This window comes from Neolamprologus multifasciatus, chromosome 10 (assembly GCF_963576455.1).
Source record: "Neolamprologus multifasciatus chromosome 10, fNeoMul1.2, whole genome shotgun sequence".
In the NCBI taxonomy this organism is placed as follows: Eukaryota; Metazoa; Chordata; class Actinopteri; order Cichliformes; family Cichlidae; genus Neolamprologus; species Neolamprologus multifasciatus.
The window spans coordinates 17,079,170-17,104,299 of NC_140448.1; the positions used below are offsets into that span (position 1 = coordinate 17,079,170).

The following is a 25,130-nucleotide window of genomic DNA, read 5'->3' on the forward strand; positions in this document are numbered from 1 at the left end:
AAAAAAAGAAAACAGTGGAAGGCTGCCAGCAAAGTGACAGACATACTGAGAAAAGTAAGGAGTGAGGACATATAAGACCAGAAAACGTAAAGATGTGGGGATAGAAAACTGGGTAATGAGGATGAATAATATATGAAGATGCAAATAGAACAGATGCAGTCATGGGTGGAGAGAAAATTTCAAAAGGGGGCGTGGTGGAGAAAAAGGAGGTTGCAGAGGAAACAGAAGATGACGATAAAAGGATATAAGAGATTCTTTTGCCTTGCCAACAAGCAGAAGGACAAGCCAACAATGCAGTTAAAGAAGCAAGAGCTGCACTGCAGATAGTGAACAAGTAGTTCGTCACTCCTACAAATAACCTCTACCTCACCTTAAGAGACATTATTATGTTGTTTTTTAATACCAAATGTAAAAGAGGGTTGACATAAGAATATAATGGAAAAGGAGATGAACAGTGCATAACCTCTTTAAATTAAATCAAATTAAATGGCAGCAAACAGCAACTTACATGTAACAGTGTTGTGTTTTTTTTCTATAATTTAGCATAATTTCATCATTAAAGGGACGAACAAGTAGACACGCTGATGCCATTAACCCTGCAGCAACATGGCCACCATGGCATTAAACTTAATGATATGATATGATGCTTTAGGAGAAGTGTGGACTCAAGTAATTCTCCACCTTGTTCAGTTTAGAGAACAAAAATAGCATATCAGCCTATGCTGCTTAATTTACCAATGATTTCAAATATTTCTTGTTTTTTTTCTGTCTTCTAACTTTATGGAAGTTAATTGACTGTTTGCCAGCTCCTCTTCTTTAGCATTTTCTTCTCTTTGTTTTGCATATTTTTTCCATTTTAAAACCTTTTCTGTAAACATTTATGCCACTTTGGGTAAGTGTCCCCTTTTTTATGCGTGTCTTAGCATTAGCATTAGCATTAGCGCTTAATGTGAGAATGCTACTATTTGCCTGTGCTCAAGCCCCTGAGGTACAAACTACAGGGTCTGAGTAATGAGACTCTGAATAATAGAATGCAACCGACCTTAGAAATGAGTAATCAGCATCAATTGCCTGCAGTTAATGGTCAGTGATGCATGAGCAGAAATCTAGATGAATCCATTCAAAAAAGGGTGTGTGTCACTATCCATGCTTAAGTGGCCTCAGCAGGCTCAAGGCTGGCAGCTGGGGTCCTACATAATGTGTGTGTGTGTGTGTGTGCGTGTGTGTGTGTGTGTGTGTGTAAACACAGCTCAAAAGTATTAATAGGCCAGCCGTGTCCGTGTCCTAAGCCACTTATGGCTCGTCTCTGTTCTCCTAAGACCAACCAAGCTACACAATCCCACCGTGCTATGACATCACATCAGGTTTGCTGGTTCCTAAGCAACTAGATCAAATCTTCATAGAAACTGGCAGGGTTAAGAGTTTGCCGAGAAATAGGAGATTTGTGGTAACCCCAAAGGCGAAAGGATGGAACTAAAAATAACAGCTATCAGATACTAGGAGACCAGCATGTTAGCATCAATGTAGCAGTATAGTGGGGGTCGGAACTTGATCTAGATTCTTGCATTACAGTCGGAAATATGATATCCAAATGGACACGGTGGAATGAGCTCACGGAGAGAGTTCACAACTTGTCCAATCTCCATTGCATGCATTATTGCATACATGCATTACTGTAGATAAACACATAGGTATGCATGATTTAGAACATCCTAATGCTTTATTATCACTGACTAAAATGTACTGGCGGCACTAAGTGCAGAAATGTGTTACTTAATGCCTGTTCAAACTAAGAATCAGATCTAATTTATAGCTGTCAATGTGTATTATATGTATTATGTATTTCTTAATCGGGGTATGTTATTATAAGACTGTTTGAGATTACATAACATACTAACATAACAAGCACTGCAGAAATATCCCAGCGTTTCCCAAAGACCATTGCTTTCATTTCAACCAAAAGACCTGAAACACTGCACACAGTCAGGTACAATTTCATACATGCACCTGAACCTGCATATAGAAATGAGCAGGTGTAACCAAATGACTGACAGCTAAACACATTCCCTCAGCAGCATCTATATGCATGTTTTTCCTTGAACTGAACTTCTGAAGATCGTTTTTCGTGTACACGTAAACCCTTCCGCACTGACTCTGTCCTCATTACAGGGGTTAATGAAGGAAAGAAGCCCAAGCTCTGGTTTTCACAAGCTCTCTCTCTAGGCTCTGCAGCTCTGTTGGGACGCGACGCTACTGCCAGCAAAGCCCAGAAACCTACTTCTGCCGTAGGCTCAATGACTGATGCGGCTCAGCTGACGGCAGCAGGCCACACAGGCAAAACCATGCAAGGACGCAAGCATGCACCTGCGCGCACACTCTACTTAAACCTTAAAGTCCCATTATCCTTACACACACTCAGGGAATTACCTTTGGCACACTTCTGATGTGTCAAAAGGTACATTAGGTAACCCCTGCCATTATTTATCCAAAATGTTACTCCTATGCTTATTCAGACATAATAGTTCATTCATTGGTACTTAAAAAATGTTTGATTTTGTCACACTGCATCATGCTGAGGTTAAATTTCTTTAATGAGTTCCCCTTTTTGTAGCCATCAAGTTAAAATGGATTAACCACAGTTCACAGAGGGTTTAAATAAACAGGCTTATCTAGTATTTAGCAGACCTATGAAATAGAAACAAATACTGACACGCAAAAATGTTCTGAACCCTTTTGCTCGCTGCTTATTCACCATTAATTCCCACCTTACAAGTTGAATCCCACGTTCTCCCCTTTTTCTCCTCTCTTAATAGCATAATCGCAAACTCTCCCACAGGCATTAACCGACACCTACATACAAAATCAGACATAAAAATGCGAAGGAGCTGGATCTGCACTCAGCCCAGCCCAGCTAATTTGGCAGTGTGCGTGTTACCATGCCTACAGGCGCGATCAATACTTTAACTAAAAATAGCATAGCCGTAATACGCTTACTTCAAATTGCAGAAGGCTGAACGTGGCAGGAGCAGAATTTATTCTGTAATTTCCAACATAAGTGTAACCAGTGGCAGAGGAAGTGGGCACTGGGCAAAAGTGTGAGTTTAATCCCCAACAGGAGGTTTCTTAAGGCGATCCTAGGATTTTATTGGCTGGACCTGCGTTCAAACAGCAGGTCACTTCCTGCTGGGTTAGCGGTGGATCATTAAATAGACAGTGTGGCTTCAGAAATGGGATCATAAACCAGTGTGAACACATGCAGATCAATGTTTAGAGTTGGGATAGATGCTAGCGCAGTGTATCAAAATGCCTATTAAGCATGAAAATACCACAAGGCAAAGAGAATATTTGTTAAGACGAGTCAAACAGCGCCCTATTAGGAGATAGCTGTATGACACGAAGTAGCCAGACACCCTTTACATCCAGTACAATCTGTTTAACTGATGCTCCTGCTGGTGGTGCATTCAATAACTTACGACATGACCTAGAGAGAGGCAGAGAGAGAGACAGGGGGGAGCACGGACAGATGCACGGACAGATTCACAGACAGAAATGATGATGATGATGATGTGGGCTGGCGTGAGGGATGGAGTTGGGGACATGAAAGCAAACAGGAAGAGACTGGAGAGTTAAAGCATGTCAGAAGTATAAGCTAAAACTTGACATGCTGGCAGAGATGGCGTCTTTCTCTCTGCACCGTCCTCTTGTTGACACACAGGTGTGAGAAAGCTTGATCTCACACGGCTGCCACGCAGGTCAAGTCCAGTGCTGTTTCCACGCAGACATAAAGAGAGGAATATGTGTGATCCGCGTACACACACTACGTCTGCGTACACAACTGGTTTAAACCCTGTTCTTTTTATAGTGTCTGCCTCCCACCCACTGAGAGAGGAAGCGGGTTAGGTGGGTGGACTATCAAGGGGGGTATGACTCTGATTTCTGGCACACATCGCTGCAGCGTGGATGAGAACTCAGACTCCATTCATAGATTTCTTTTTTTTTACCTTCATTTGACCTCTTTCAGTCTCTGTGCCGCTCTTTCCCTACACAGCTCCGGCTGTGAACGGGGACAAAAATGTTTGTCATTCATAAAAGGCTCAGGATCGTGTTCATTAAATATTTACACCCTTTTTTTGATTCCTTTACCAGACCATGGATCTTCAGTTCCCTTCTCCAATCCAGTCTAAAACAGCCATATAATATCTCCCTCTTTTTCTGAGTGTGTCTCACAGTGGAGACACTCATCATGTGTGACACATCTCCCACTGGCTCCATTGTGAGATTTAGTTCGAATTTAATACAGGCTAACAGCCAATGTCATCCACAATAAAACCAATTCAAAGCCACGTCTAATGTTCTTTGATACCATGCAAACACTAACAGGCTGCTTATCTTCTGCAAGCGCAATTCTATTTACTCCATACAACTACAAATCAGTGAACCGTGTAAGCAATTCTCACCCGTTTGCCATCCACCGTGTAGATCTTCTTCACCACTCCAGAGTCGAGCTTTATGGCATCTGTGATGTCGGTCAGGACCTGTTCATAGGAATGGGCTGTTTTCTTGTTCAGAAGAATCCTCACTGCTTTCCGGGGCTTCACTCCGCTCCGCACCACCGTCACCAGCTTCGGACGGATGAAGTCCTTGCTTTCGCGGCCCTCTGAGGTGGTGGCCTTGGTGCTGCCCAGAGACGGAAGCCCGCGGGACGATGCTGCCGCAGCCTTGACGTTCACTGACCAGTTGGGGTTCACGTTCTTTGTGTAATCCAACTTTTTGTAGGCTTCGGTCGAACTGCAAACATAGCTTTCACCTGTTGGGATGGGGGGTTGGAAAAAAGAGAGGGTATCAAAGATGGATTATTTATTTAGAAAGGATTATTTAGAAAACAGCCAAACAAAAGAGATAATCTTTAGGCTTCTTTTGGCAAAAGAAATAGATTATAAAGAGTAAAAACTATATATTTGGGTGAGAATCTAAAGGTAAACTCTACTGAAGGGGTGAACACCATTCTTTAAAAAATATACACTCTTATTTGTTCTGCTATATTCAGATCTGTGCATATAAAGGATATGATTAACATTGGTTTCAGATCCCTCAAACCATTCAGTGACCCCTGGTGCCCTTTAAATCCTGGAGGAGGCCACTCCCGTCACAATAGAGATGTTTCATCACTGGATGAATGCGATTACTCGGATCAGCTTTGTATTGATCTGAAGCGACCTTTCCCTCTCAGGCGACAATTATGCCAGAGTCAGTGGACCCTATCAATGTTGAGGTCAAAGGTTCTTTTTTTCTTTTCTGTTTGCACATAATCAACAGTCCATATCATCTAAACCTGCTGCCAACAGCTTATAGCTCTTCCTCTTTCACCCCTCCTGACCTAATGATATTGGCTTGGAACTTTTAGAGAGTAAAACAGACCAAGATAACCTGAGCTGACACACCGGATATCTGAACCGCCATCTGGCCATCAAATGAGTTGCATAATCTTAAAGCAGTCATCTACAGTGTGCTCACTGGGTTAGGCTTTTTTATGTGAAGAAATGCCCCCTAAAAGTATCATGTACAGGCTGTTTCAAATTATCTATCATTGGGGCTTCTTACTTTACATTTACAGTCTTGTTTGTGACCTTACTCTATGGGGGGGAGAGCAGGGGAAGATCACATAACACCTCAGCTCACAGGTCAGGAAGTGTTTACTCTTTTAGAGAGTAGAAGACAGGCATCCTATTATGTTAGATAACCACAAACATGTTGATAAGGTCATGATGAGAGGAAGTGTGTCTCAGTGCTTTGAATTGTCACAGATATACATATGTATATATACTGACCTTCTACTAGCTGTTCAATATTGGTGATTTTCTTTGACCCATCCAGGGTGTATATGGTCCGGACGCCCTGAGGCAGGTTGACATTGTCGGATAGGGAACGGGTCAGGTCCGCCAGCAGGGCGTCAAAGGTCCGGAACCTGTCAGCAGAAATGGCGTACACAATCCCATTGAAGTACCGGTCTCCATTGCGGTAGAAGCGGACTTTCTTGGCTCTCTTCTCCGCACTCAGTGTCTTCAGGGTCCGGGTCCGGTACAGACTGCAGTGGGCGCTGTGTGTGGGACTCGGCACACCGTTCATCTTTGCACTAGAGCGGCTGTGCCTCTGACCTTTGTCCCGCTCGTCAAAATGCTCCATCTCCATTTCGCTACCGAGGCTCACAAGTACGGCAGTACTGTCTGGGAAACAACAAAGAGGAGGGGAGGTGAGGGAGAAGATAAAGTTTGAACTACCGAATAACAAACGAAAAGGAGGTGCCGAAAATGAATAGCCGACCCAGGAGAGGTTCGGAAGGCTGATATAACAGCCAGCCGGTATCCGTCGCTGGCGCACTGTCTCAAAATACCCCACTAATGACAGATTAAGTGCTCTTAAGCCGAGCAGTGGACAGTGCGCTTCTTGACGACCCACGCTGTGTGTGACAGTGCGCCCGAGCTACTGTGACGCGCAGATGGCTGGAGAGCCTCAGTCACGAATCGATAATAACCTATTATTTTGGCCCTATAAATATTCAGAAGAGCCGCAGCTGGACCAACATCCCTCCTGGGCCGGAGTTAAAACACAACATCGCGGTCCCGTTATAGATGCCCATCATTAAAATATGCCAGGTTATATTCTGCAGTCCCAAAAAGACTCGTTAAAAACATATAAAAGTATGTTTCAAGACTTTGCAGCAAACCACAAATAAAACAATTAATCACGCTGGTATGAGATGATAATAATAATTTTAAAAAGCAACTGCTCAGGCTTACCTACGCGAGCAATTAACGCTTCTGTGACGGTCACCTCCAGTCTGACTGACGCTTTAATTCCCAGCAGATGTGAGAAAGGAGTTCAGTGCGCTCGTCCCTGACACTGGACGCCGGTGATATGTGATGCTGTCCTGGCTGCAGTGTGTGAGCCCCCCCTGTGCGTCTCTTTGTTGTCCGGTTGATGTGCCCCACCACCAAACACCAGTGAATACGTGCGTGTGTGTGCTTGTGTGCGCGTTGTGAGAAAGCAAGCAGCAGAGGCTGGACTGGAAATGGACTTGGTAGCAGCTGCTTCCCCTCCCATTCTCTTTTCTGTTTTTTTTGTTTTTTTTTTACACCCACCCTTTCTCTCTCCTCCCCCACGTCACTCTGTCGTGATTTTCATTCGGCGCCCCCACCCCTCATTAGGATGCAACCACACGCTTCCCACCCGTGCTGGGGAGGATGTTGGTCCTGCACCCCACCCAGCCCCTCAAAAGCACGCGTCAACTGAGGTGGGTGGATGGGGGTGTCAACCCTGCTTTATGGCATTTTAAATCATCACTGTGGTCCTCAGTAAAGAGAGAAAACACAGATATTTTTCTTTGATAATTTTCCAGTTTAATTCCTTCCTCATATTTCACATAAATCATTATTTATAACTTAACTGATCGTAAATGCAGCATTGTGTTTAACCCACATTTGCACGTGGGTTGTTATGTAATACTTTCCCTCCATACACAAACCCACATGCTGGATTTCTTCTACAATGACGTACTGTTGTTGCTGTATGAAGACTTTTTTTTCTTGGGAATTAAATGTATGGATGAGCTCAAAAGAGGTTCAGTTACACTGAATTCCTTATCAACGCAGAGAACTGAGAGATGTAAATGATGCTTCTGTCTCGTTTCTTCCTACAAGCTCTGAAATTTGAGGTTAAGACAGGAACCAGTCTCACAGTGCAGGAAGAGATAAAGACCGCTGACCTACATCATAGACTCCAGAGACTACGAAAATCCCACTCCACCACTCACTAATGAACCACACACATGCATGTGCGTATTATCTAACATTTATATGTGCCAGTGATGATGATTAAAAAAAGAAGAACAAGAAGGTGTCGTCAATTTCTCACATCTTTGCCATTTGTTTATTTTATTTACAGCGTTATGTTTTGATGATGTCACTTTCATCAGTAATAATACAGAGTCTGTCTCTGTGTCTTTGTGTGTGATAATGATCAAATCTGGCTTTAGTGTAGTGAGAAGTAATGGTGTTGGGGATCTTTTCTTGGTACACTTTGGGTCTCTTAGAACAAGCAATGTTGAAACACCACAGCCTACCATGCTAGCCATGACCGTCCCTTTATGACCACAGTGCACCCATCTTCTCATGGCTGCTTCCATCAGAAGATGGGTCCTTCCAGCAGGATAACATACCATGTCCCAAAGCTCAGATCAACACAAACTGGTGTCTTGAACATGACAATGAGTTCAGTGCACTCAAATGTCCTCCACAGTCAGCAGATTTCAGTCCACTAAAGTTCCTTTGGGATGTAGTTTAAGGAGGTTATGATGGATGTGCAACCAATAAATCTGCAGCAACTGTGTGACACTATCCTGGTACAAACTAATATGGTACAAACTCTCAGAGGAACGTGTCCAGCACCTTGCTGAATTTGCGCCACAACAAAATAAGCATTGCTGAGAGCAATGTGTGTAAATGTGGGTCCAACCAAGTACTTGTACCTGATAAAGTGGCCTGTGAGTGCCCATGAATTCTTTACTGTGTGAGAGTGAAAGACAAATAAATACCTTTAAAATAAAATAATAAAAAAAAACACACCCACAATTTTTTTTTGAATTTTGGGGACTTGGTGTGCGTCACAAACAGAGAGGAGATGACACAGTCAGACATAATGTGATTTTCAAAAGCGAGTCAGACATGTCAGATTTATAAATTTCCACATTTTTTTCAAATAACAGATGAGAGCGCAGAGAAATGGATTTTGGTGTTGTGGTAGACTTAAAACAAACATATCTGATGTTAGAACTGACAAAATGTGAGGTACACTGTGAAAGCAGCTCTGTACGTCTTAGGATCATACAGTATCTTGCAGTTAGCAAGCAGCATTTCACAGTAATCAAGCATTTCAAACATATATTGCTTCCATCTACATTTGTGTCACCAGTGCCACTGACTAATTACAGACCGGGTGGAACAAAATCAGAATGAAATAGGCTTGGAAATACTGCATCCATACTAATTAGGTAAGTTCTTCATTTCTTCAATTTCTTCATAGAGGCCAACTCTTGAAGCGTAGCACAGCATGACTCGTAGCAGATATAAAGAGAAGCGTGTGTGGTTAAGACTTTTAAGCCTCCATGTAGGCATATATGATTGTATTTGTAAATTATGTATGTAAATGGACAGTTTTACAATCATAAAAACATATTTTTATGCCAAGCTCCTTTTCTCAGCAATGTGCATAACGGCCACGTTTTCATTCAAATGTTAGAAAAACACAAAAAGGCATGATGTAGAACACTTCTGCAAATACACCTCTGTGAGGTGTTCAATTGGATGGATTTATGGACTGATAACTGATATTGAACTCTCATCTGGAGTAATTAAAACCTGCTTTCAATTTCCAACCTGTGATTAATGTATTTTGATGCAATGCTTTCACACTACACAGAAGGGTGTGTGAACACGTGTACTACCACAAAAGTGTGCGAGCCAAATGAATTAGCATAGTAATGCAGCCGTATTGTGAATCATTGTGTTTTGAGAGTCGCTGTTGTGATTTGTCATTCTCTTTCACCTGTCAGGAGAAGACATTTGGGTAGTTCCTCTGTGGCTGTGTGATTCATCGGCAAGATGCATTGAGTTGTAATAAATAAAAAAAGCTTATACGTGAAATTGAGATGGCAGAAGACTAGTTAGAAGGAGAGAGTGGTACGCTGCAAATGTGCTCAGTGTTTCATGAGGCGATGTGAACTGGCTATGTCTAAATGAAGTCAGAATCTAAGATAAACAAGCTGTTGTGGATCGCACTTAGAAGCGTACACCAAGTCAGCCATATCAAAAAGTAAATACCAGCTCAATAAACAAATTCCTCCCGTGGAAATTGAAGCATTAGGACTCGAGCTCATCAGGCGATACTTATCAGAGGATTTACAGGGACAGGACAAAAAAATTAAACTATACAATTTATGCCTATGGCACCATGTTGTCCGCTTTGTGATTTTGTTTTAATTCAGTGTAATTCAGCAAGGCTGAGAAGAACTAAAACCATCCTACACGTTTCACAAATACAACTGAAGCAGTACTCCTGGTGTTTGTTTTTTGGGTTGTTTTTTTTTTTTCCTATTCACTACTTCATCTCATATCGATAGTTTTCTGACACCCACATTTGAAAAGGTGGTCAGTAGGTGGGACATGGGTGACTGTTTGCTCTGTGGAGAAACTACAAACAGCGAGAGCGGTGATGTGGTGCTGCATACGTAATGTGAATCGTAGGAGGTGTTAAAAAAAACTGCAGTGACACAAGAAATGTTCAACTTGGCAGGCTTGTAGCACACTAGACTCAAAGCCTTCAGCTTGTTTCCTGTCCTGAAATAAAGGCCTTAGCCACAAAAGTTTAAAAACCCATATTTGAAACATTTCTCTTTTTAAATAATTTATCTCCTTGTTCAAAGAAACACGTAAGAAAACACTAAGCACACTTTGTTGTGAATGTAGCCTTTTATAGCTTGACATCAGGTTAATACTGTGGTTACTTTATCAAATGAAAAAAAAAAATACAAAAATAAAAACACAATACCAACTGCAGCAAATGGACAGAAAAAAACGAAATACATTCACATTCATGTTATTAAGTACGCCAGCTGAACTGCTTGTTAACACAAATATTCAATCAGCCAATCACACAACAGCAATTCAAAGCATTTAGGCATGTGGACATGATCAAATTGATCTGCCAAAGTTCAAATTGAGCATCAGAATGGGGAATAAAGGTGGTTTCAGTGACTTTGAATGTGGCCTGGTTGTTTGTGCCAGAGAGTATTTCAGAAACTGCCGATCTACTGGGATCTTCCCACACAACCATCTTGAGAGTTTACAGAGAATGGTCAGAAAAAGAGAAAATATCCAATGAGTAGCAGTTCTCAGGTTGAAAATGTCTTGTTGATGCCAAAGGTCCGAGGAGAATGGACTTCTTCAAATTGAAGGCAACAGTAACTCAAATAACCAGAAGAGCATCTCTGAACACGCAACACGTTGAACCTTGAAGTAGACGAGCTACTGAAGTAGACGAGCTACTGAAGTAGACGAGCTACTGAAGTAGACGAGCTACTGAAGTAGACGAGCTACTGAAGTAGACGAGCTACTGAAGTAGACGAGCTACTGAAGTAGAATACCGCACCTCAGTATGCCATTACTTGCTATTTTTGGCCAGGATGTGTCCTTCAATATGCATATTAAACAAATATGTAGGACTGCTTCCTTGCATTTGCACAACATCTCTAAAATTAGAAACATCCTGTGTCAGAGTAATGCTGGAAAAACTAATTCTAGGCCGGACTACTGTAATTCATTATTATCAGGATGTCCTAAAAACTCCCTAAAAAGCCTTTGGCTGATCTAAAATGCTGCATCAAGAGTCCTGACAAGAGAAAGACAGTATTTCTCCCATTTTAGGTCCTCTTAATTGGCTCCATGTTAAATCCCGAATCAAATCTAAAGGTCCATCTCATATCAAAGACCTCATAATACCATATAGAGCACTCAGACTGCTATCTTACTTGCGGTTCTGATTTTGTTTTGGTGACAGACACCCTCTCTGCTTTTAAGATCAGGCTTTAAACTTTTTGAGGTGACCCTGAATCCTCCCACTGCAGCATTGCAATAGGCTTAGATTGCTGGGGGATTCCCATGATTCACTGAGCAATTCTCATTCATTCACCTGTTCTTGCTCATTATGTGTTTATCCACCACTTTACTTTTAATCATTAGTCATTATTAATCTCTGGCTCTTCTCCACACTGTGTCTTTTGTCCTGTCTCCCTCCCCTCACCCCCAACCAGCTGCTGCAGGTGGTTGCCCCTCCCTCAAAATTGGTTCTGATGGGGGTTCCTTCTGATTCTTTGGGTTTTCTCTGTATTACTGTGGGCTCTCAACCTTACAATATAAAGTGCCTTGTGATGACTGAGCACTATATAAATAAAATTTAACTGAATTGAAAAAGGGCTCACAAAAATTGGACAACAGAAGATAGGAAAAATGTCGTCTGGCAAAATGAGTCTTGCCACTGAAACATTTAGCTGGCAGCATCAGAATTTGGTATAAACAATTTGAAAGCATGGATCCATCATACCTTTTATCAGCAGTTCAGGCTGCTGGAGGAGGTGTAATGGTGTGGGAGATATTTTCTTGGCACACGTTGGGTCAATTAGTATCGGCGCTGTATTGTTTAAACACCACAGCCTGCCTGAGTGTTGTTGCTAATAATCTGTTTATGACCATCTATGTGTACCCATCTTCTGATGGCTGCTTGCAGCAAGACACTGCATCATGTCACAAAGCTCAAATCACCTCAAATTTTACTCAAATGTCTTCAACAATCACCAGATCTCAATCCAGTACAGCAACTTTGAGTTGTGGTGAAATGGGATATTTAGATCATGGATGTGCAGCCAACAAATGTACAGCCTCTGCATGATGCAAAAAGGACCAAAATCTGTGAGGAATTATTCTAGCATGTTGTTGAATCAATACCATAAAGAATTATGGCAGCTCTTAAAGAAAAAGGAGGTCCAGCTGAGTACTGGACAGTACAAAGTGTACCTAATTAAGTGGCTGGTTAGTGTAGAAACTGCAGTATTTCAACATAATCAGTTGCAATGTGAACTAAAGCATAACCAAAAGCAACATGACTAAGTTTGGGTTACAGATCGTGCTTCAGGTTGTGCTTAAGCGTGGGTAACCTGCTTTTCCTTTGTAATTTCTTCTCTTCTTTTCTCTCTGCTATTCTTCCACCATCACCTCCTCCTCTTTCTTTCACAAAGGCCTCGCCACCATCTTCTTCTCCTCCCTCTTTTCCTTTCTTAGAATCAGCCTCTGCCTTCCTGACAGTCTGCTTCCCTCTAAGCAACAGGAGATGAAAGGGAGAAAAGTACAATTTATATCTACCAAAATTGCTTTGATTAAAACAACAATGTCAGTGGCTTTATATAACAGTCATTATGTCAATAATAGCCTTAGAAAATGTCAGAATTTACTTATTTATTTACAGCATGAATTGTTTGTCAAGCATGAATACACAGTTAAGGAGTCGAGGGAAAATTGATTTCAGTGACACATGTATTGCTTCCTCCCAAATTAATAAGTGAAATCCGAATTAAGCCAAACACCATAAAAATAAAAACTTGAAGCTCATTCTGTATTCATTCTATAAAGCATGTTATTGCGCTGCAGTTTATGTTATTTTGTCCATAATTTGTGGGCCTTGTGCTTCACAGACCTCATTTGTTTGCTCTCTGGTGCCCTCTGTGGCTGTGCAAAGTACTGTCTTCTTTGAGGTTCATGGGTAGATGACAGCTGTAGGAGAAGATACCGATTAGTAATTCAAGTCCACTCTAGACCAGGAGTGTCAAACAAAAGGTCCGTGGGCAGGAATTGGCCCAGTAAAGTCTCAAATCTGGCTCACTGGAAGGCTTTGAAAAATTTGAAGAAGTGCATAGATTTTGAACTTTTAACTTTATTTTCATCAGTTTTACAGGTGGGCAGTCAATGAGCTACCAGAACCTTTTTCTGTAATGTTACACATTATTATGAAGAAAATCGTAAATGCACCATTAAACTGACATTTTTGTACATTAAAGACATCTCAGTGATTAAATCTTCAGTTAAATGTACTTTTCTGGTCTGGCCCACTTAAGATTAGAGTGTGCTATATGTGGCCCATGATGTAAAAGAGTTTGACATCCCTGCTGTAGACACATGATGTAAAGCTGCAGTAACTGCAGCTTTACATCTGTGTTTTAGAGACTGTGTCTCTAAAACACAGTGAACTCAGTTTCACTTCAGCTTGCGCTCTGCAGAAACCTGTTTTGTTGCAACATACAAAGAAAAGTCCTTGACTCCCTTTTTTGCCTGAGCAGACTGACCTGTTATATAACAGGAGAATAAATGAGAGCTGCATGAAAAAAGCAGAAACACAGCATGCAGAGTATGTCATTAGAAGTATAACACTTACTGTAACACTTACCAGAGCATGTGTTTAGCAGTCAAGGATTAGTCGTTAACGGGTATTTGCTTAAGATTGTGACTGCTTACCTTAGCAATTTCTGACAGGTATGCCCGCCTTTCATCATTGGTTTTATGAAAAGCCTGAAATTTGGAAAAAACAGCGAGATATACCGTCACAAATTTGTATTCATGAGCCACGCTTGTTCTATCAGGCAATAATCTATCTGCCCGTGGGTAAAATGTGTGTATGTTTGTGTGTGCACTTCTCAAGTCTTCAATGTTAATTAGCAACAGGGATTACTGACTGCACGTGCCGTTTGCTAAACCAGCATTCAGCGAATATCTCTCTCTTTGTTGAGCAGAACAATAAACAAAACCAAATCTTTCTCAATCCACTGCTAATGGTGGCTACTCACAAGTAAACTATTTATTACCTGGAAAAAACTAAAGCTGCTTGTCTAAGAAATTTAAAAAAACAAAAACAAAAGTAGAACAGCAGACGTTGTGGCCTCAAACAATCCCTCTCACTGTTCTATGTCAAAAGGGACAGCTAGGAGTCACACCTTTCCTTCTTGTTCAATTTGAAGATGACAATCCATTAGCTGACTCTGGAGGTCAGATTTCTCCCCGGTCAAGAGCTTCAGACGTTGTCTCAGTGTTTCCTGTGCCAAAGCGTTCCCGTTAATTAGAAACAAATCACAACAAAGAGGCCACAGAGGACGAGGGTGTCACGCTGCTGAATTACCAATCAATTTTTTCTTGAATTGCACTGTGCTGCCTCGCGGGATCAAACAATAACAGCATCGTTAATGCAGAAAACATGAGTACAAAAATGGACTGAGCTCATACATATTTTAATAACCATATAAACACATTAGCCCTCTGAAATGGTAAGATTTATAGCCCAGAAAAGACCAGTAAGACCTTTGCAATTTTCTAGGTTTGGAACAGTCTTTTCATTGTGCACCTGAGAGCAGAGTGTTTTAGGTTGCAATACTTGAAATCTATGAGTACCACTCTCTGAATATCAGTCTGATGTCTTTGGATCAGCCAAGTGTTCATTTCTACTTGGTTAGATCACATTTCTTTCTTCCTAATCATTAATTGTGTTAGAGTTGTATGGCACTAAGAGGATGCATTTGAGGCACTGAGATCACTAATCAGAAATATTCTTAGCCTCATTCTTTAGAGCTTTAGACATGGTAGCATGCTCTTGTATTGCTTACTTTACCAGAACACTTTCATTTACCTTCATATTAACAGTGTCGTGATAACATTCCTCTCACATGCTCACTCTCTCATACTGTCATGCTCAGTTTGTCTAAAGACTTCCAGTATGCAATATTGTTTCCTTGGTTACACTAATAAGCATCTGTTAGCACTGCTCTAAGAAATACACACATATTTAGACTGTATTGTGCAACCTTTGGTTTGCCTTAAAGTATTGTAATTAGTGTGTATTACTCTCCCATGGTTTGTAATCCTGTGATTACAGCGCTGTGATTAAACTCTGGCTTATTCATCCTGCATCAGCAGGAGAATAGAGAGCAGCTGGCCAAACAGTCCTGCCTGTGCTGTCCACTCTCTTTAACCGATTCTGTATCTCTGGCTCTATCTTGTGGCGCGTGCTTCTGTCTAACACTTGCAGCTCCCTCTCGCTTTGTCAAACTGTCCTTGGAAAAAAATATCAAATTTAACAAAATTGATAAAGACAAACCCTCAGTGGAAAATGAACATTTGCGCTCACCACTGGCATGTCCTCATACGACCGAATAGAAGCCAGTCGGTCTGCAAAAAAGACAAGAGCATTTGAGTATTATGTGTGCATGCATAATACTGAAAAAAGAAACTTCTCGAGATGGGTGGAAGTATTCCATCTTGTCTTATTTATTGCACTAAATGGAAAAAGAGAGTTTAATTGAAAAATTATGCATTTTAATCATTTAAAAGATGCAAAAAAATATTTTCCTTCCAAGTTGCCTATTTTACACGAGCATCATCATCACAAATGCTTCATGTATTGGAAATGTTGAGCTCATGTATTTAAAAGAGTTTTTGCAGATGACACTACTCTTGATCTGGAGAAAGATAACCACACTATCCACAGAGGTATAGTGTGGTTACTTACAAACACTTGTGAAAAAACTGCTACATAATGAACGTGCTTTCACTGTCAAGTTTTTTGAAAGCCTGAGAACTTACCCACAGGGTTTCCTCTTATGTCTTCCAGTCTCTCACGGATGAGTGAGCTCTGCCGTTCCAACTGCCCATTTAGCTCTACCTGTGTCTCATACCTTGTCCTCCACTCATTTCCTGATACATCAGCAGAAACATAGAAAACCATCATAATATAGTCCTTTTGAGGACTGAAGACATTACCAACAACAAAAAGAGAACCATGTCTGACCTTTTTTTTCTTTTTCTGGAGGTCCTAATGTAATGTCATGTGGTAAACAGTACTCAAGCTAACATACATTTAAACACATACACTCACTAGACAGTTTATTACACCTGTTCAAGCGCTCTTTAGCACGGATATTTAATCAACCAATTGACCAACCAATTCTACCAGTCACTTTAATTTTGCTTACCTTCCCCATCAACACTGTGCAGTCTTTCTTGTAGTTCACTCATGGTACTCCGCAGATCAGACACTGACTCTTCAAGCATTTCTCTACGACCAAGAACTAAATTATACTATTCTTGCAGTGTGTAAGTTAACATTTATTTAAACAAACAAAAAAGGTCTTTCTGTTGTTATTTCAGACTTACTTCATCCCCCTCTCCTTTTCCAGTTCTACCTGCAGCCGTGCCAAACCGTATTTACAGTCCTCGCTAGCTTTAGCCATGTTTCTGAAAAAAATCTAAGCTTTGTTTGGGTTTCTACGGAAACCGCCGTTTCCGGTGTTGTGCCAAAAAGTGATCGCGTGCCAAAAACTGATTTCCAATGTTTCCGTGTGTTTTTTTTATGTGGAATATCTTTACTTATCTTGGTAGAGAGACTTCCGTGAACAGGGTTTACAAAGGGGTTATATATCAAATTTTAAAATTAGATGTTTTTTTAAGTATCTTTATAACTCCCTCTATTGTACTTACATTATAACCAATCCGGTCCTTTTTGTCCACTTTAAGTATGTTTACAGAACTATTGTTGCAATATTTGCTATCCTCTTGGCCAGATTACTCTTAAAAACACATTTTTAATATCAACCAGATTTTTATAACTGTAAAAATAAAGGATATATAGAAGTCACTGCCAAAAACTGACCGCGGCTTCTACCTTGTTACACGAATGTTGTTTGTGGCTCAAGATGACTTGATATCCTCCACGAGGGATACATGTGACATATGTTTCACATGTTATAGACCAACAAGTTATTCATAGTTTAAATACGAGCAGTTTTTGGCAGACGACCTTTTTTTTTTTTCTTTTTTTTTGGCACAGCACCGGCTTATCAGGAAACGTCGATAAGGGCGCAGGAGTTTTTGGTTTGTTGCTTTTCTGTTTTCCTGACAGACATTTTATAAATTCATCTCATGCTTAAATGCGCCTAAAAATCATAAAAACCTTTAATCACATTAGTAAAAGAATACATACATTACAAGGCTGAAGACTATCTGTACATATAACATGAATATCTTAATATCTGTATACAAATGAAACAGACTTAAATAAGTTAAAATTGGAAGCAAAACTTCATTCAGTGTTAAATTAATTCTAGTATGTTCACATGGACATGACAAAATATGGCAAAGAACTGAAAGGTCTTTTTCATAAGATCCCTATCAAAGATAAAACATGCAGGAAGGCATTAAGACGCACTGGAAATCTATTTTTTCTTCTCTTCTTCCTTGTTCTTCTGTACATTTTTTGCCTCAGCCTCATCCTCTTGTACTTCCTTCTGCAACTTTTTCTCTTCACTTGATTTTCCAGCCAATTCCTTGGCCGTGCACTTGCCGGCCTTCTTGAAAAAGGCTTTGATGCCTACATTATCGATGTTGTTTGCAGTCACGCCAATGTTGATCACCGACTGGAGACCAGTGTTTGTGGCTTCGCCTGCATTGTTGCCATACCTTCACCACAATTAATGTGGTGAGGTTACAGAAATGGTGGTAGAGTTGTGTGATGGAAGAAAATTTAATGAGCATGTGAATTGAAATCTGGGGCAAGTTTGTTTACTACAGTCATTCACATAAAAAGACAAAAGAATTAGGAAAACACAGTCATATCATTATTTATAGCTGTTTATTAACAACAAACCATGGAAAATATCTACAGATAAATAGTATGAAGAGCATAAGCATCACCACCCAGCACAAGCTGACATGTAACAGTAACATGGACAGACCCAGAAAGACACCTGATATTTATATTGTGTCTATGCACAATAGACACAATATAAATATTGGGGCGATCGTGGCTCAAGAGTTGGGAGTTCGCCTTGTAAACCTTCCGATTACAAGGCGAACTCCCAACTCTTGAGCCCCGGCTCGGACAGTCGTTGTGTCCTTGGGCAAGACACTTCACCTACCGCCTACCGATGGCGCAGTATGGCAGCCTCGCCTCTGTCAGTCTGCCCCAGGGCAGCTGTAGCTACAACTGTAGCTTGCCTCCACCAGTGTGTGAATGGGTGGATGACTGGGTGTGTAAAGCGCTTTGGGGTCCCTAGGGGGGACTAGTAAAAGCGCTATACAAATACAGGCCATTTACCATTTACACAGAAGCCACAGCTCAAACAGAACATTAGCCCAGTAGCACCAACTCCAGGGATGTATTTGTCTACACAGGAGGTGTTCAGGCATATCACTGAGTGTAGGTCACCTATGTTTTCAAAGCCATTACTGTTCTTTGCATAACACACAGGGGGAATTAGACATGAAGCATAAAAAGCAGTGTTGCATTTATGGGGCTAGAGCAAAGGAAAAACCCAATCTGTTACGTATCCTGTTTAGGCAAGGTTTTAAATTACAAAGAGTCAAAACAGAAACCAAAACACATACTTTCTGTGTCTGACATGTATGACTAAGAAATGCCATAGTTCATAGGTCAATGCCAAAGTTAGTTCCGCATTATGTTGTGTTGTATTTATCTTGTTGACAGTTTACTGCTGTGTGCATTAAAGGGTTGAGCAGGTACACCTGTTAGTTTACAAGCCTTTTCCTTTAGTCCGCTGTGCAGTCATATGTTTCTGGACAAGTTTAAAAGATTCTCTAAGCCCCTAAATCTGAAAAGAAATAGGTGTGAAAAGCAGGTCAGAGCACCACCATACCAAGAAGAAAGAGGCAAAGTAGGTAAGAATCAGACTGGTTTCTGATCCAGCTTGGTACTGATGTTTAAAATGACCAAACAGGTTCAGAAACAAGATGGAAACAAAAGCTAACATTAATCCACTCATGATACTAAAGCATAAATGAATTAAAATATATGAACTTACTTGTAAGTGATAGTTGAGACCGTCTCTGCTGCCACACTTTTTCCAACAAGTTTTGCTCCAGTCTCCAGACTGGACCAAATGGTAGCCAAACCTAGTTCAAAATATCACCGATTTTAGAAACCTTATACTTTAGAACTTCAATGTGATAGAGTTAGTGCTAGTGATGATATGAGAATTGTATCAGTTTATGCACAATTTTTTAACTGATTAACATTTAGTGTCTTGAAGAAACATCTGCCCTCTCCTTGAGTTTTTGCATATTTGTCACACAGGTGTTGTTTCAGATCATCAATCAAATTTTAATATTGGACAAAGATAAGTAAATGCCCTCTAAACCTAATAACTGGTTGTGTTAGCTTTAAGTTCAGACTTTCACTATGGCACTTCAAGACATTTATTTGGTTTTTTTTTTTTAATCATTCAGACGTGGACTTGCTGGTGAGTTTCAGGTCACTGTCCTGCTGCATAACTCAAACACGGTTCTGCTTCAGGATGTGAACTGATGGCCTGATATTCTCCTTCAAGATTTTCTAATACAGGGCATAATTGATTTCCATCAAGTTCTCCAGGTCCTGAAGCATCAAACCAGCCTCCAGACCATCACACTACCACCACCATGTTTGACTAATAGTATGATCTTCTTTTTACTAATGCTATGTTAGCTTTATGGCAGACAAGGGGATTCAAACCTTCCAAAAAATTGTCTCATCAATTCACAGAATATTTTTCCATAAATCTTGAGAATCATCAGGATGGGATTTTTTTTGTAAATGTGAAACAAGTCTACTCATTTCAGTACTTTTTTTTACTGCACTGTAACCTTGTTGTGAACATCCTGAAGTCGTGTACATACCATGCACAGTGCTGACCGCTACAAACTTGGCTCCATCCATTTTGGAAGCTTGGCCGTCTTCTTTCTTCTTCAAAGCTTCTGGAACCAGTTTTGCACCATGTTTCTTCACATGAGGTGCCATCTTTTCTGCCAGTTTTTCTGCCACTGTGCCTACACCATTCACTAAAGATACAGAAAGGTGATCATTATTATTTTGGAAGTAGAGTTCAGAGATTCCATGAATTAAAAACATGTTGTCTTGGATTATTTCAAAGCAGTGCTCACCCAAGAACTGGCTGACTCGAACAGCACCCCCAGTGGCCTTTCTAGCCATCTCCAGCCGTTTGGTGGTACTGGGGCTGACCTCTGAAGGAGTCTCTTCAGGTGTGAGTTGGTCTCGAATCTTGGCTGCTCCTTTGTGAATGGCCCTACCAGTAGCTTCTGCTCCTTTTATCAGTGAATCACTCAACCGAAGCGCTCCTATGGAGATATATTTGAGATGGTGAATGTACAACAGCAAAGAAACTGTCATTTAAAAAATTTCTAATACAACTATATGAAAGCTATTTCAACAACATTTTCTTTGAAGCACTGAAGGGCATTACAAAGATAAACAACACCCACTAGTGGGCATTTTTTTTAATACAGAGGGATGTCTAATGTATAAGTATTCAATACAACACTTTGAAGGGATATATACAAGTTATTTTTCCCCTTCATTAGGACCCTTGCTTATAAACTCACCTGTCAAGATTCCTTGACCCATCTTCTCACTCCATCCAGGAAGTGGTAGTTTTTCTTGCTCTCCTGCTGATGTAGTCGGTTCTACTTGCTCTTTTGTGGGATTAAGGGGGACTTTCGTACTCAAGTTGATTACCTCTGACTCTGTGCCCTCTGGACCCTGTTAAGTTAAAGGACAAAAACGGTGGGTGGGTTGCTTTAAGAAAAGAAAAAAAAAGGTACGCCCAAACAGAGTTGGCATGGACTATTTTTTTACCTACAACATGACACAACCACTTCATTCCTCCTGTGTCAAAGAAGTGTCAAAGAAAAATGTGTTTCTAGTATATCTAGTGTAACAACTTAAACCAGCCACAACATGAGTTTTCAGTTTCCACAAAAAGGTTCAATTAATGCTTTTACTAAGACAACTCACTAAGACAGTGAGTTTGTTTTGCATTGTTTCCAGGTATTAAATCAGGGATTGTTTACATGCATGGACACAATATAACAAACTGCTTTGAATGTAGAGTTTCACAAGGCTTTTAATTCAGTTTGACAGTTTTGAGTAGTTTTACAGCTAACCTTTGTGATAGAGACAATAAGACAGGTAAAAATGGAGAGATCAAATCATTACACCCTCACATACCCAATGATCATTTTTGGGCACAAATAAATAGCAGGCCTCAAAAAGCTTCATCTTCCCTGTACTAGTTAGCAAATTGACAGTATATGTATGTATAAAATTTCCAAGGCGCCACCAGGAGCTACTACCTACAAGGTGCTCCAACACATACACACCCTTGCATTTGTTTCCAAAAGGAAGTAAAAGCTGACCTGGATCCTGAATTCAGCAAGCTGCGACAGGAGGTCCTGAAAAGTCTGCAGGTCTGCAGGAGGCAGTTCAGAAGACAACACTATACCCGCATAGCACCCTGGCATCTCTGCCAAGGAGTCAGGGAACATAAAGATCCCGGAGTTAGCCAGCAGCACTGGGGTGTCTTTTGTCAGTGGGTACATCCAATCGCATACCTGGAAAACACAATGACATTAAAATATGTAGGTGATGAATGTTAAGAGTCCTTGGAATTAGATCCACATCTGCTGTTTATAACAGAAACCTGAAATCTTTAATATGACACAGAGAGTGAGAAATGACAACATCTGCTGAGTGTTTGTTTCCATGAGGGGGAATATGTCCCATATGCAATTTATTTCATCAAATAACTTCACTGGAAGATATTATAAGATTTGGTTTAAAGGGTTTCCCGAGGGTTCTTGCTTTCTTTTTCTCTTTTGAGTATAAAACTGTACTCTCATTTCCAAGTATTTACAATGTCCTCTCGTCTGTTTATAGACACGTTGTAGGGTTTAAGGATTCAGGATTAATGTCACTTCTCAACTGAGGCAAAATGCAGACACTTGCTGCATCGTACCACTGGTATGCCGGCTGATAACATGACCCCTGTGAGGGCACAGGACACTGAACAGCAATACAACAGAAGTGCAGAGTCATCTGTTAATGGGACCATTGTCTTGGCCCAAAACAAAGCAAGGACAGAATACAGGAGCAGCCTACCAGCCTGGTTGGGTGGGAAACAAGAGTCATGGGTTGCAGTGCAGTTTACAGCACAGCATAATACAGGCTTTGTAAAGGTGCCAGAATAGATTGGTATTTTATATAAACTCAATACAAAAGCCATCACACAGAAGGTTGCCAGAAAGCACAAAGTAAAAAGGATATGAATGGATATAAAGTAGATAAAGTCACACTGTTGCACAGGAAAGATTAAGAAACTAATATCTGTTCTATAGATGAACAAGCTATAATAAGTCTCAAATGAAACTGTTACAAACTAGCAACAGTAACATGCTATTAATTTAACAGTCTAATAAATAATAAGCATTTGTACTTCAGCAACCAATTTCATCTGCAACATTGCTGTTTTAGTGTAACAACAATGATGGGATTGGAAGCTGAGGGTGAAGCATTTGGGCAATCTATCAATTGGTGGCATGATTAAAAATTTATATGTAACTATTTTAATATTTTAAAAAAATGTTAAAGGCCTTTTTTCAGAAAATAAATACATCTAATCCACCATTTGTTGCTAAAAAAAAAGGTGTAAGAAATCAGTTAACAACACTGCCTTTTTAGCACTCAGTTCCAACATTTTGTAGAAACACATACTTATTGTTGAACTAAACATATCCATAAACTGTACCATAATACCATAATTTACTAATAAAAGTGGCACCTTTTAATTTTCTCACACTACATTACTATAAAAAGTAAGTATAAATTACGTAAACCTTGCATATAGCATAAATTATAATATGAAACATGAGTCCCACACTGTCTTGTTCGACTTGTACATTAAAAAATACATTTAAAAGGTGTATTTATTATTGTAGGGAACTTCTCTTTTGTTTTAAGTGGTTAAGGAATGTGTCAAAAACACGTCATCGTTTGTAAGAGGAACATTTCTTTGACTCAGAGTTATGAAAGGCTTCTCAAAGAGAAGAAAACAATTCCCCTGGCGTCACAGCAGCTTGCTCTTCAGGACACACGCCCAAAATAAAAATGCTTCTAAAATTCTAAAATACACACTCTCACAGGTTAACATACACTTGACAACAAATATACTTACATGTAAAAACACTGCAGGTTTTTCAGCAGGGGAATCCTGCTGACTGTCCACCACAATGATGCGAAGGTAGCCTGGAGAGGAGAGTGAGCTGACTTGCCCGTTTGGTGCCACAAAAAACAGCTGCACCCCGGAAGGGATGCACAGCAGTTCAGTTCCATTTTCTCCTGCTACTGCTCCAGTCTGTCTTCCTGGACAAAAGCCACCTTCAACAGGAGCATAAGCCAGAATACGGTGCCCATCTGTGGGCTGTGGTGTGTATGCTGGAGGCTGCTCTGCTGGACTGGCCATGGCTATAGTTTTTGAAACCACTGCAGGGAGTGTGTCTGGAGCAGGAGGGGACGCAGGACTGACAGGGACTGTGTTGGGGGTTGGGACAATGTTGTGGGTAGTAGCAGGTATGGTGGGGTAGAGATGGTGGACAGAGCTTTGGGGAGGCTGGCCGTTTGGTGCCAGGTCTGGATAAAGTTGGGGAGCAGAAAGATCCTTCAACAGCTGGTCTCTCTGGTTTGCTGTTATAGTAAGCTGAGATGTTTCCAGGTCAGAAAGGTGGTTCTCAATTGTCTTTAAAGTATCCCTCATCTTCTGTTGAAGCTGCCGGGCTGTGTCCCAGTTCGCTCCCTGCTGCCGCTGCCCTCCAGTGGGAACCTCCAGTCCCTGAGTGAGGTGTAGCCGACCCTTCCTGTAACACTCGAGGGCCTCGGCTCTTTTTTCTGCCTCTTCTGCAGCCAGTCCACGACTCAAAGAATGAAACGCCAGCTCATACTGGTCCCTGATGAGCAGTAATTCAGCAGGTTCACCCATCGCCTACCACTGAGGAAAGGGCGCAAGAAAACTAGAGAGGGGATAATGAAAGCTTGTTAGCTCTCTTCTGTGTGTGTATAGTGTATAGTACCTGTTCTAGAAAGAAAATGTAGTCAGTGGCACTAATTCAGAGCTTACGTACTCTGACAGCAGCGTTTATGAGTTACGTGAGAAAAATCTCAGCAATGTAACTGCTATTGGCAGCTGTTGCCAGCAGAGAGGTTAAACGGCAGGTTTTACCTGAACAACAAGACCTGCGTGCGAGCTTTCTAAAGCTTTCCCACACATCACTGGGAGACTACTAGGAAACTGAACTTCAATTACTGCCAAAAAAAGAAAATGCTTCAAAGAGTCGTTATTTGAATCCTCGAGTGTTCTACTGACATTCAGGTTTGAAACCCCCCTCCTCATATCAGTTTTCTCTTAACTCTGCAGCGTCTTCTCGCGCTCCACCAACCTCGCGCAAGTAAGCGGGATAGGCGCGAGAAAAAAAACGCCTTCCGGACAGTCCTTTCAAAGTAAACTCCAAACCGATTGCCCGTCTTTTAACTGTTGTAGATGCCTTGCCAGTCTAAAATCTACGAAACATATGTCAATCCTGTCTGAATGATGATGACGATAAAGCCGTTTAGACACCCAAATCACGGACTTTTATATATCGTTT

General features: G+C 40.8%; 3 protein-coding genes across 9 annotated transcripts in view; all 3 read right to left on the minus strand.

Moving 5' to 3' along the window:
* Positions 1 to 7,101, minus strand: part of dclk1a (doublecortin-like kinase 1a) — a 45,569-nt gene extending 38,468 nt beyond the window's left edge. The window contains exons 1-3 of one of the 2 annotated variants that reach the window (XM_085174083.1): positions 6,798 to 7,101; positions 5,829 to 6,224; positions 4,458 to 4,807 (exon numbers count right to left, since the gene is read on the minus strand). In XM_085174083.1, the coding sequence (XP_085030209.1) occupies positions 4,458 to 4,807; positions 5,829 to 6,189 (711 nt within the window). In that variant the 5' untranslated portion in view covers positions 6,190 to 6,224; positions 6,798 to 7,101. Of the gene's footprint in view, positions 1 to 4,457; positions 4,808 to 5,828; positions 6,308 to 6,797 lie in introns of those variants that run through there. The other variant, XM_085174084.1, reaches the window with a different exon arrangement.
* A 3,277-nt stretch (positions 7,102 to 10,378) lies between these two features.
* ccdc169 (coiled-coil domain containing 169) lies at positions 10,379 to 16,915 on the minus strand. Of its 3 annotated transcripts, none has more exons than XM_085174095.1 (9): positions 16,800 to 16,915; positions 16,619 to 16,701; positions 16,230 to 16,340; positions 15,775 to 15,815; positions 14,591 to 14,689; positions 14,115 to 14,168; positions 13,300 to 13,376; positions 11,198 to 12,922; positions 10,379 to 11,095 (listed from the first exon to the last, which is right to left on the minus strand). In XM_085174095.1, exons 1-8 carry the CDS (start codon positions 16,874 to 16,876, stop codon positions 12,724 to 12,726), a joined length of 741 nt encoding a protein of 246 aa, XP_085030221.1. In that variant the 5' UTR covers positions 16,877 to 16,915; the 3' UTR covers positions 10,379 to 11,095; positions 11,198 to 12,723. The 3 variants fall into 3 exon arrangements, with proteins under 3 accessions (XP_085030221.1, XP_085030223.1, XP_085030222.1); XM_085174097.1 differs by lacking the exon at positions 10,379 to 11,095 and adding an exon at positions 13,946 to 13,974 and having other exon boundaries at positions 12,806 to 12,922; XM_085174096.1 differs by lacking the exons at positions 10,379 to 11,095; positions 11,198 to 12,922 and having other exon boundaries at positions 13,306 to 13,974.
* Positions 16,916 to 16,987: 72 nt separating this feature from the next.
* sparta (spartin a) lies at positions 16,988 to 24,982 on the minus strand. 4 transcript variants are annotated; one of them, XM_085174086.1, is made up of 8 exons: positions 24,707 to 24,982; positions 23,666 to 24,497; positions 21,852 to 22,046; positions 21,039 to 21,195; positions 20,580 to 20,774; positions 20,316 to 20,477; positions 19,463 to 19,553; positions 16,988 to 18,101 (listed from the first exon to the last, which is right to left on the minus strand). In XM_085174086.1, exons 2-8 carry the CDS (start codon positions 24,464 to 24,466, stop codon positions 17,858 to 17,860), a joined length of 1,845 nt encoding a protein of 614 aa, XP_085030212.1. In that variant the 5' UTR covers positions 24,467 to 24,497; positions 24,707 to 24,982; the 3' UTR covers positions 16,988 to 17,857. The 4 variants fall into 4 exon arrangements, with proteins under 4 accessions (XP_085030212.1, XP_085030214.1, XP_085030211.1 ...); XM_085174088.1 differs by lacking the exon at positions 24,707 to 24,982 and adding an exon at positions 24,609 to 24,706; XM_085174085.1 differs by lacking the exon at positions 24,707 to 24,982 and having other exon boundaries at positions 23,666 to 24,700.
* Between the last annotated feature and the right edge of the window lie 148 nt (positions 24,983 to 25,130).

Bases quoted from the DNA above. Each gene is read 5' to 3' on its own strand.
- ccdc169 (XM_085174095.1), bottom strand. From the start codon at position 16,876: ATGGCTAAAGCTAGCGAGGACTGTAAATACGGTTTGGCACGGCTGCAG. The intron at 14,690-15,774 runs GTGAGCGCAAAT...GCTTTGGCACAG, and splicing joins CGTATGAGGACATGCCAGTG to GAAACACTGAGACAACGTCT. The intron at 13,377-14,114 runs GTAAGCAGTCAC...CTTCTCCTACAG, and splicing joins ACCTGTCAGAAATTGCTAAG to CTGTCATCTACCCATGAACC.
- sparta (XM_085174086.1), bottom strand. From the start codon at position 24,466: ATGGGTGAACCTGCTGAATTACTGCTCATCAGGGACCAGTATGAGCTG. The intron at 21,196-21,851 runs GTCAGCTTTTAC...TTAACTTAACAG, and splicing joins TTGCTGAATTCAGGATCCAG to GGTCCAGAGGGCACAGAGTC. The intron at 20,775-21,038 runs GTGAGTTTATAA...ATATCTCCATAG, and splicing joins GGGTCAAGGAATCTTGACAG to GAGCGCTTCGGTTGAGTGAT.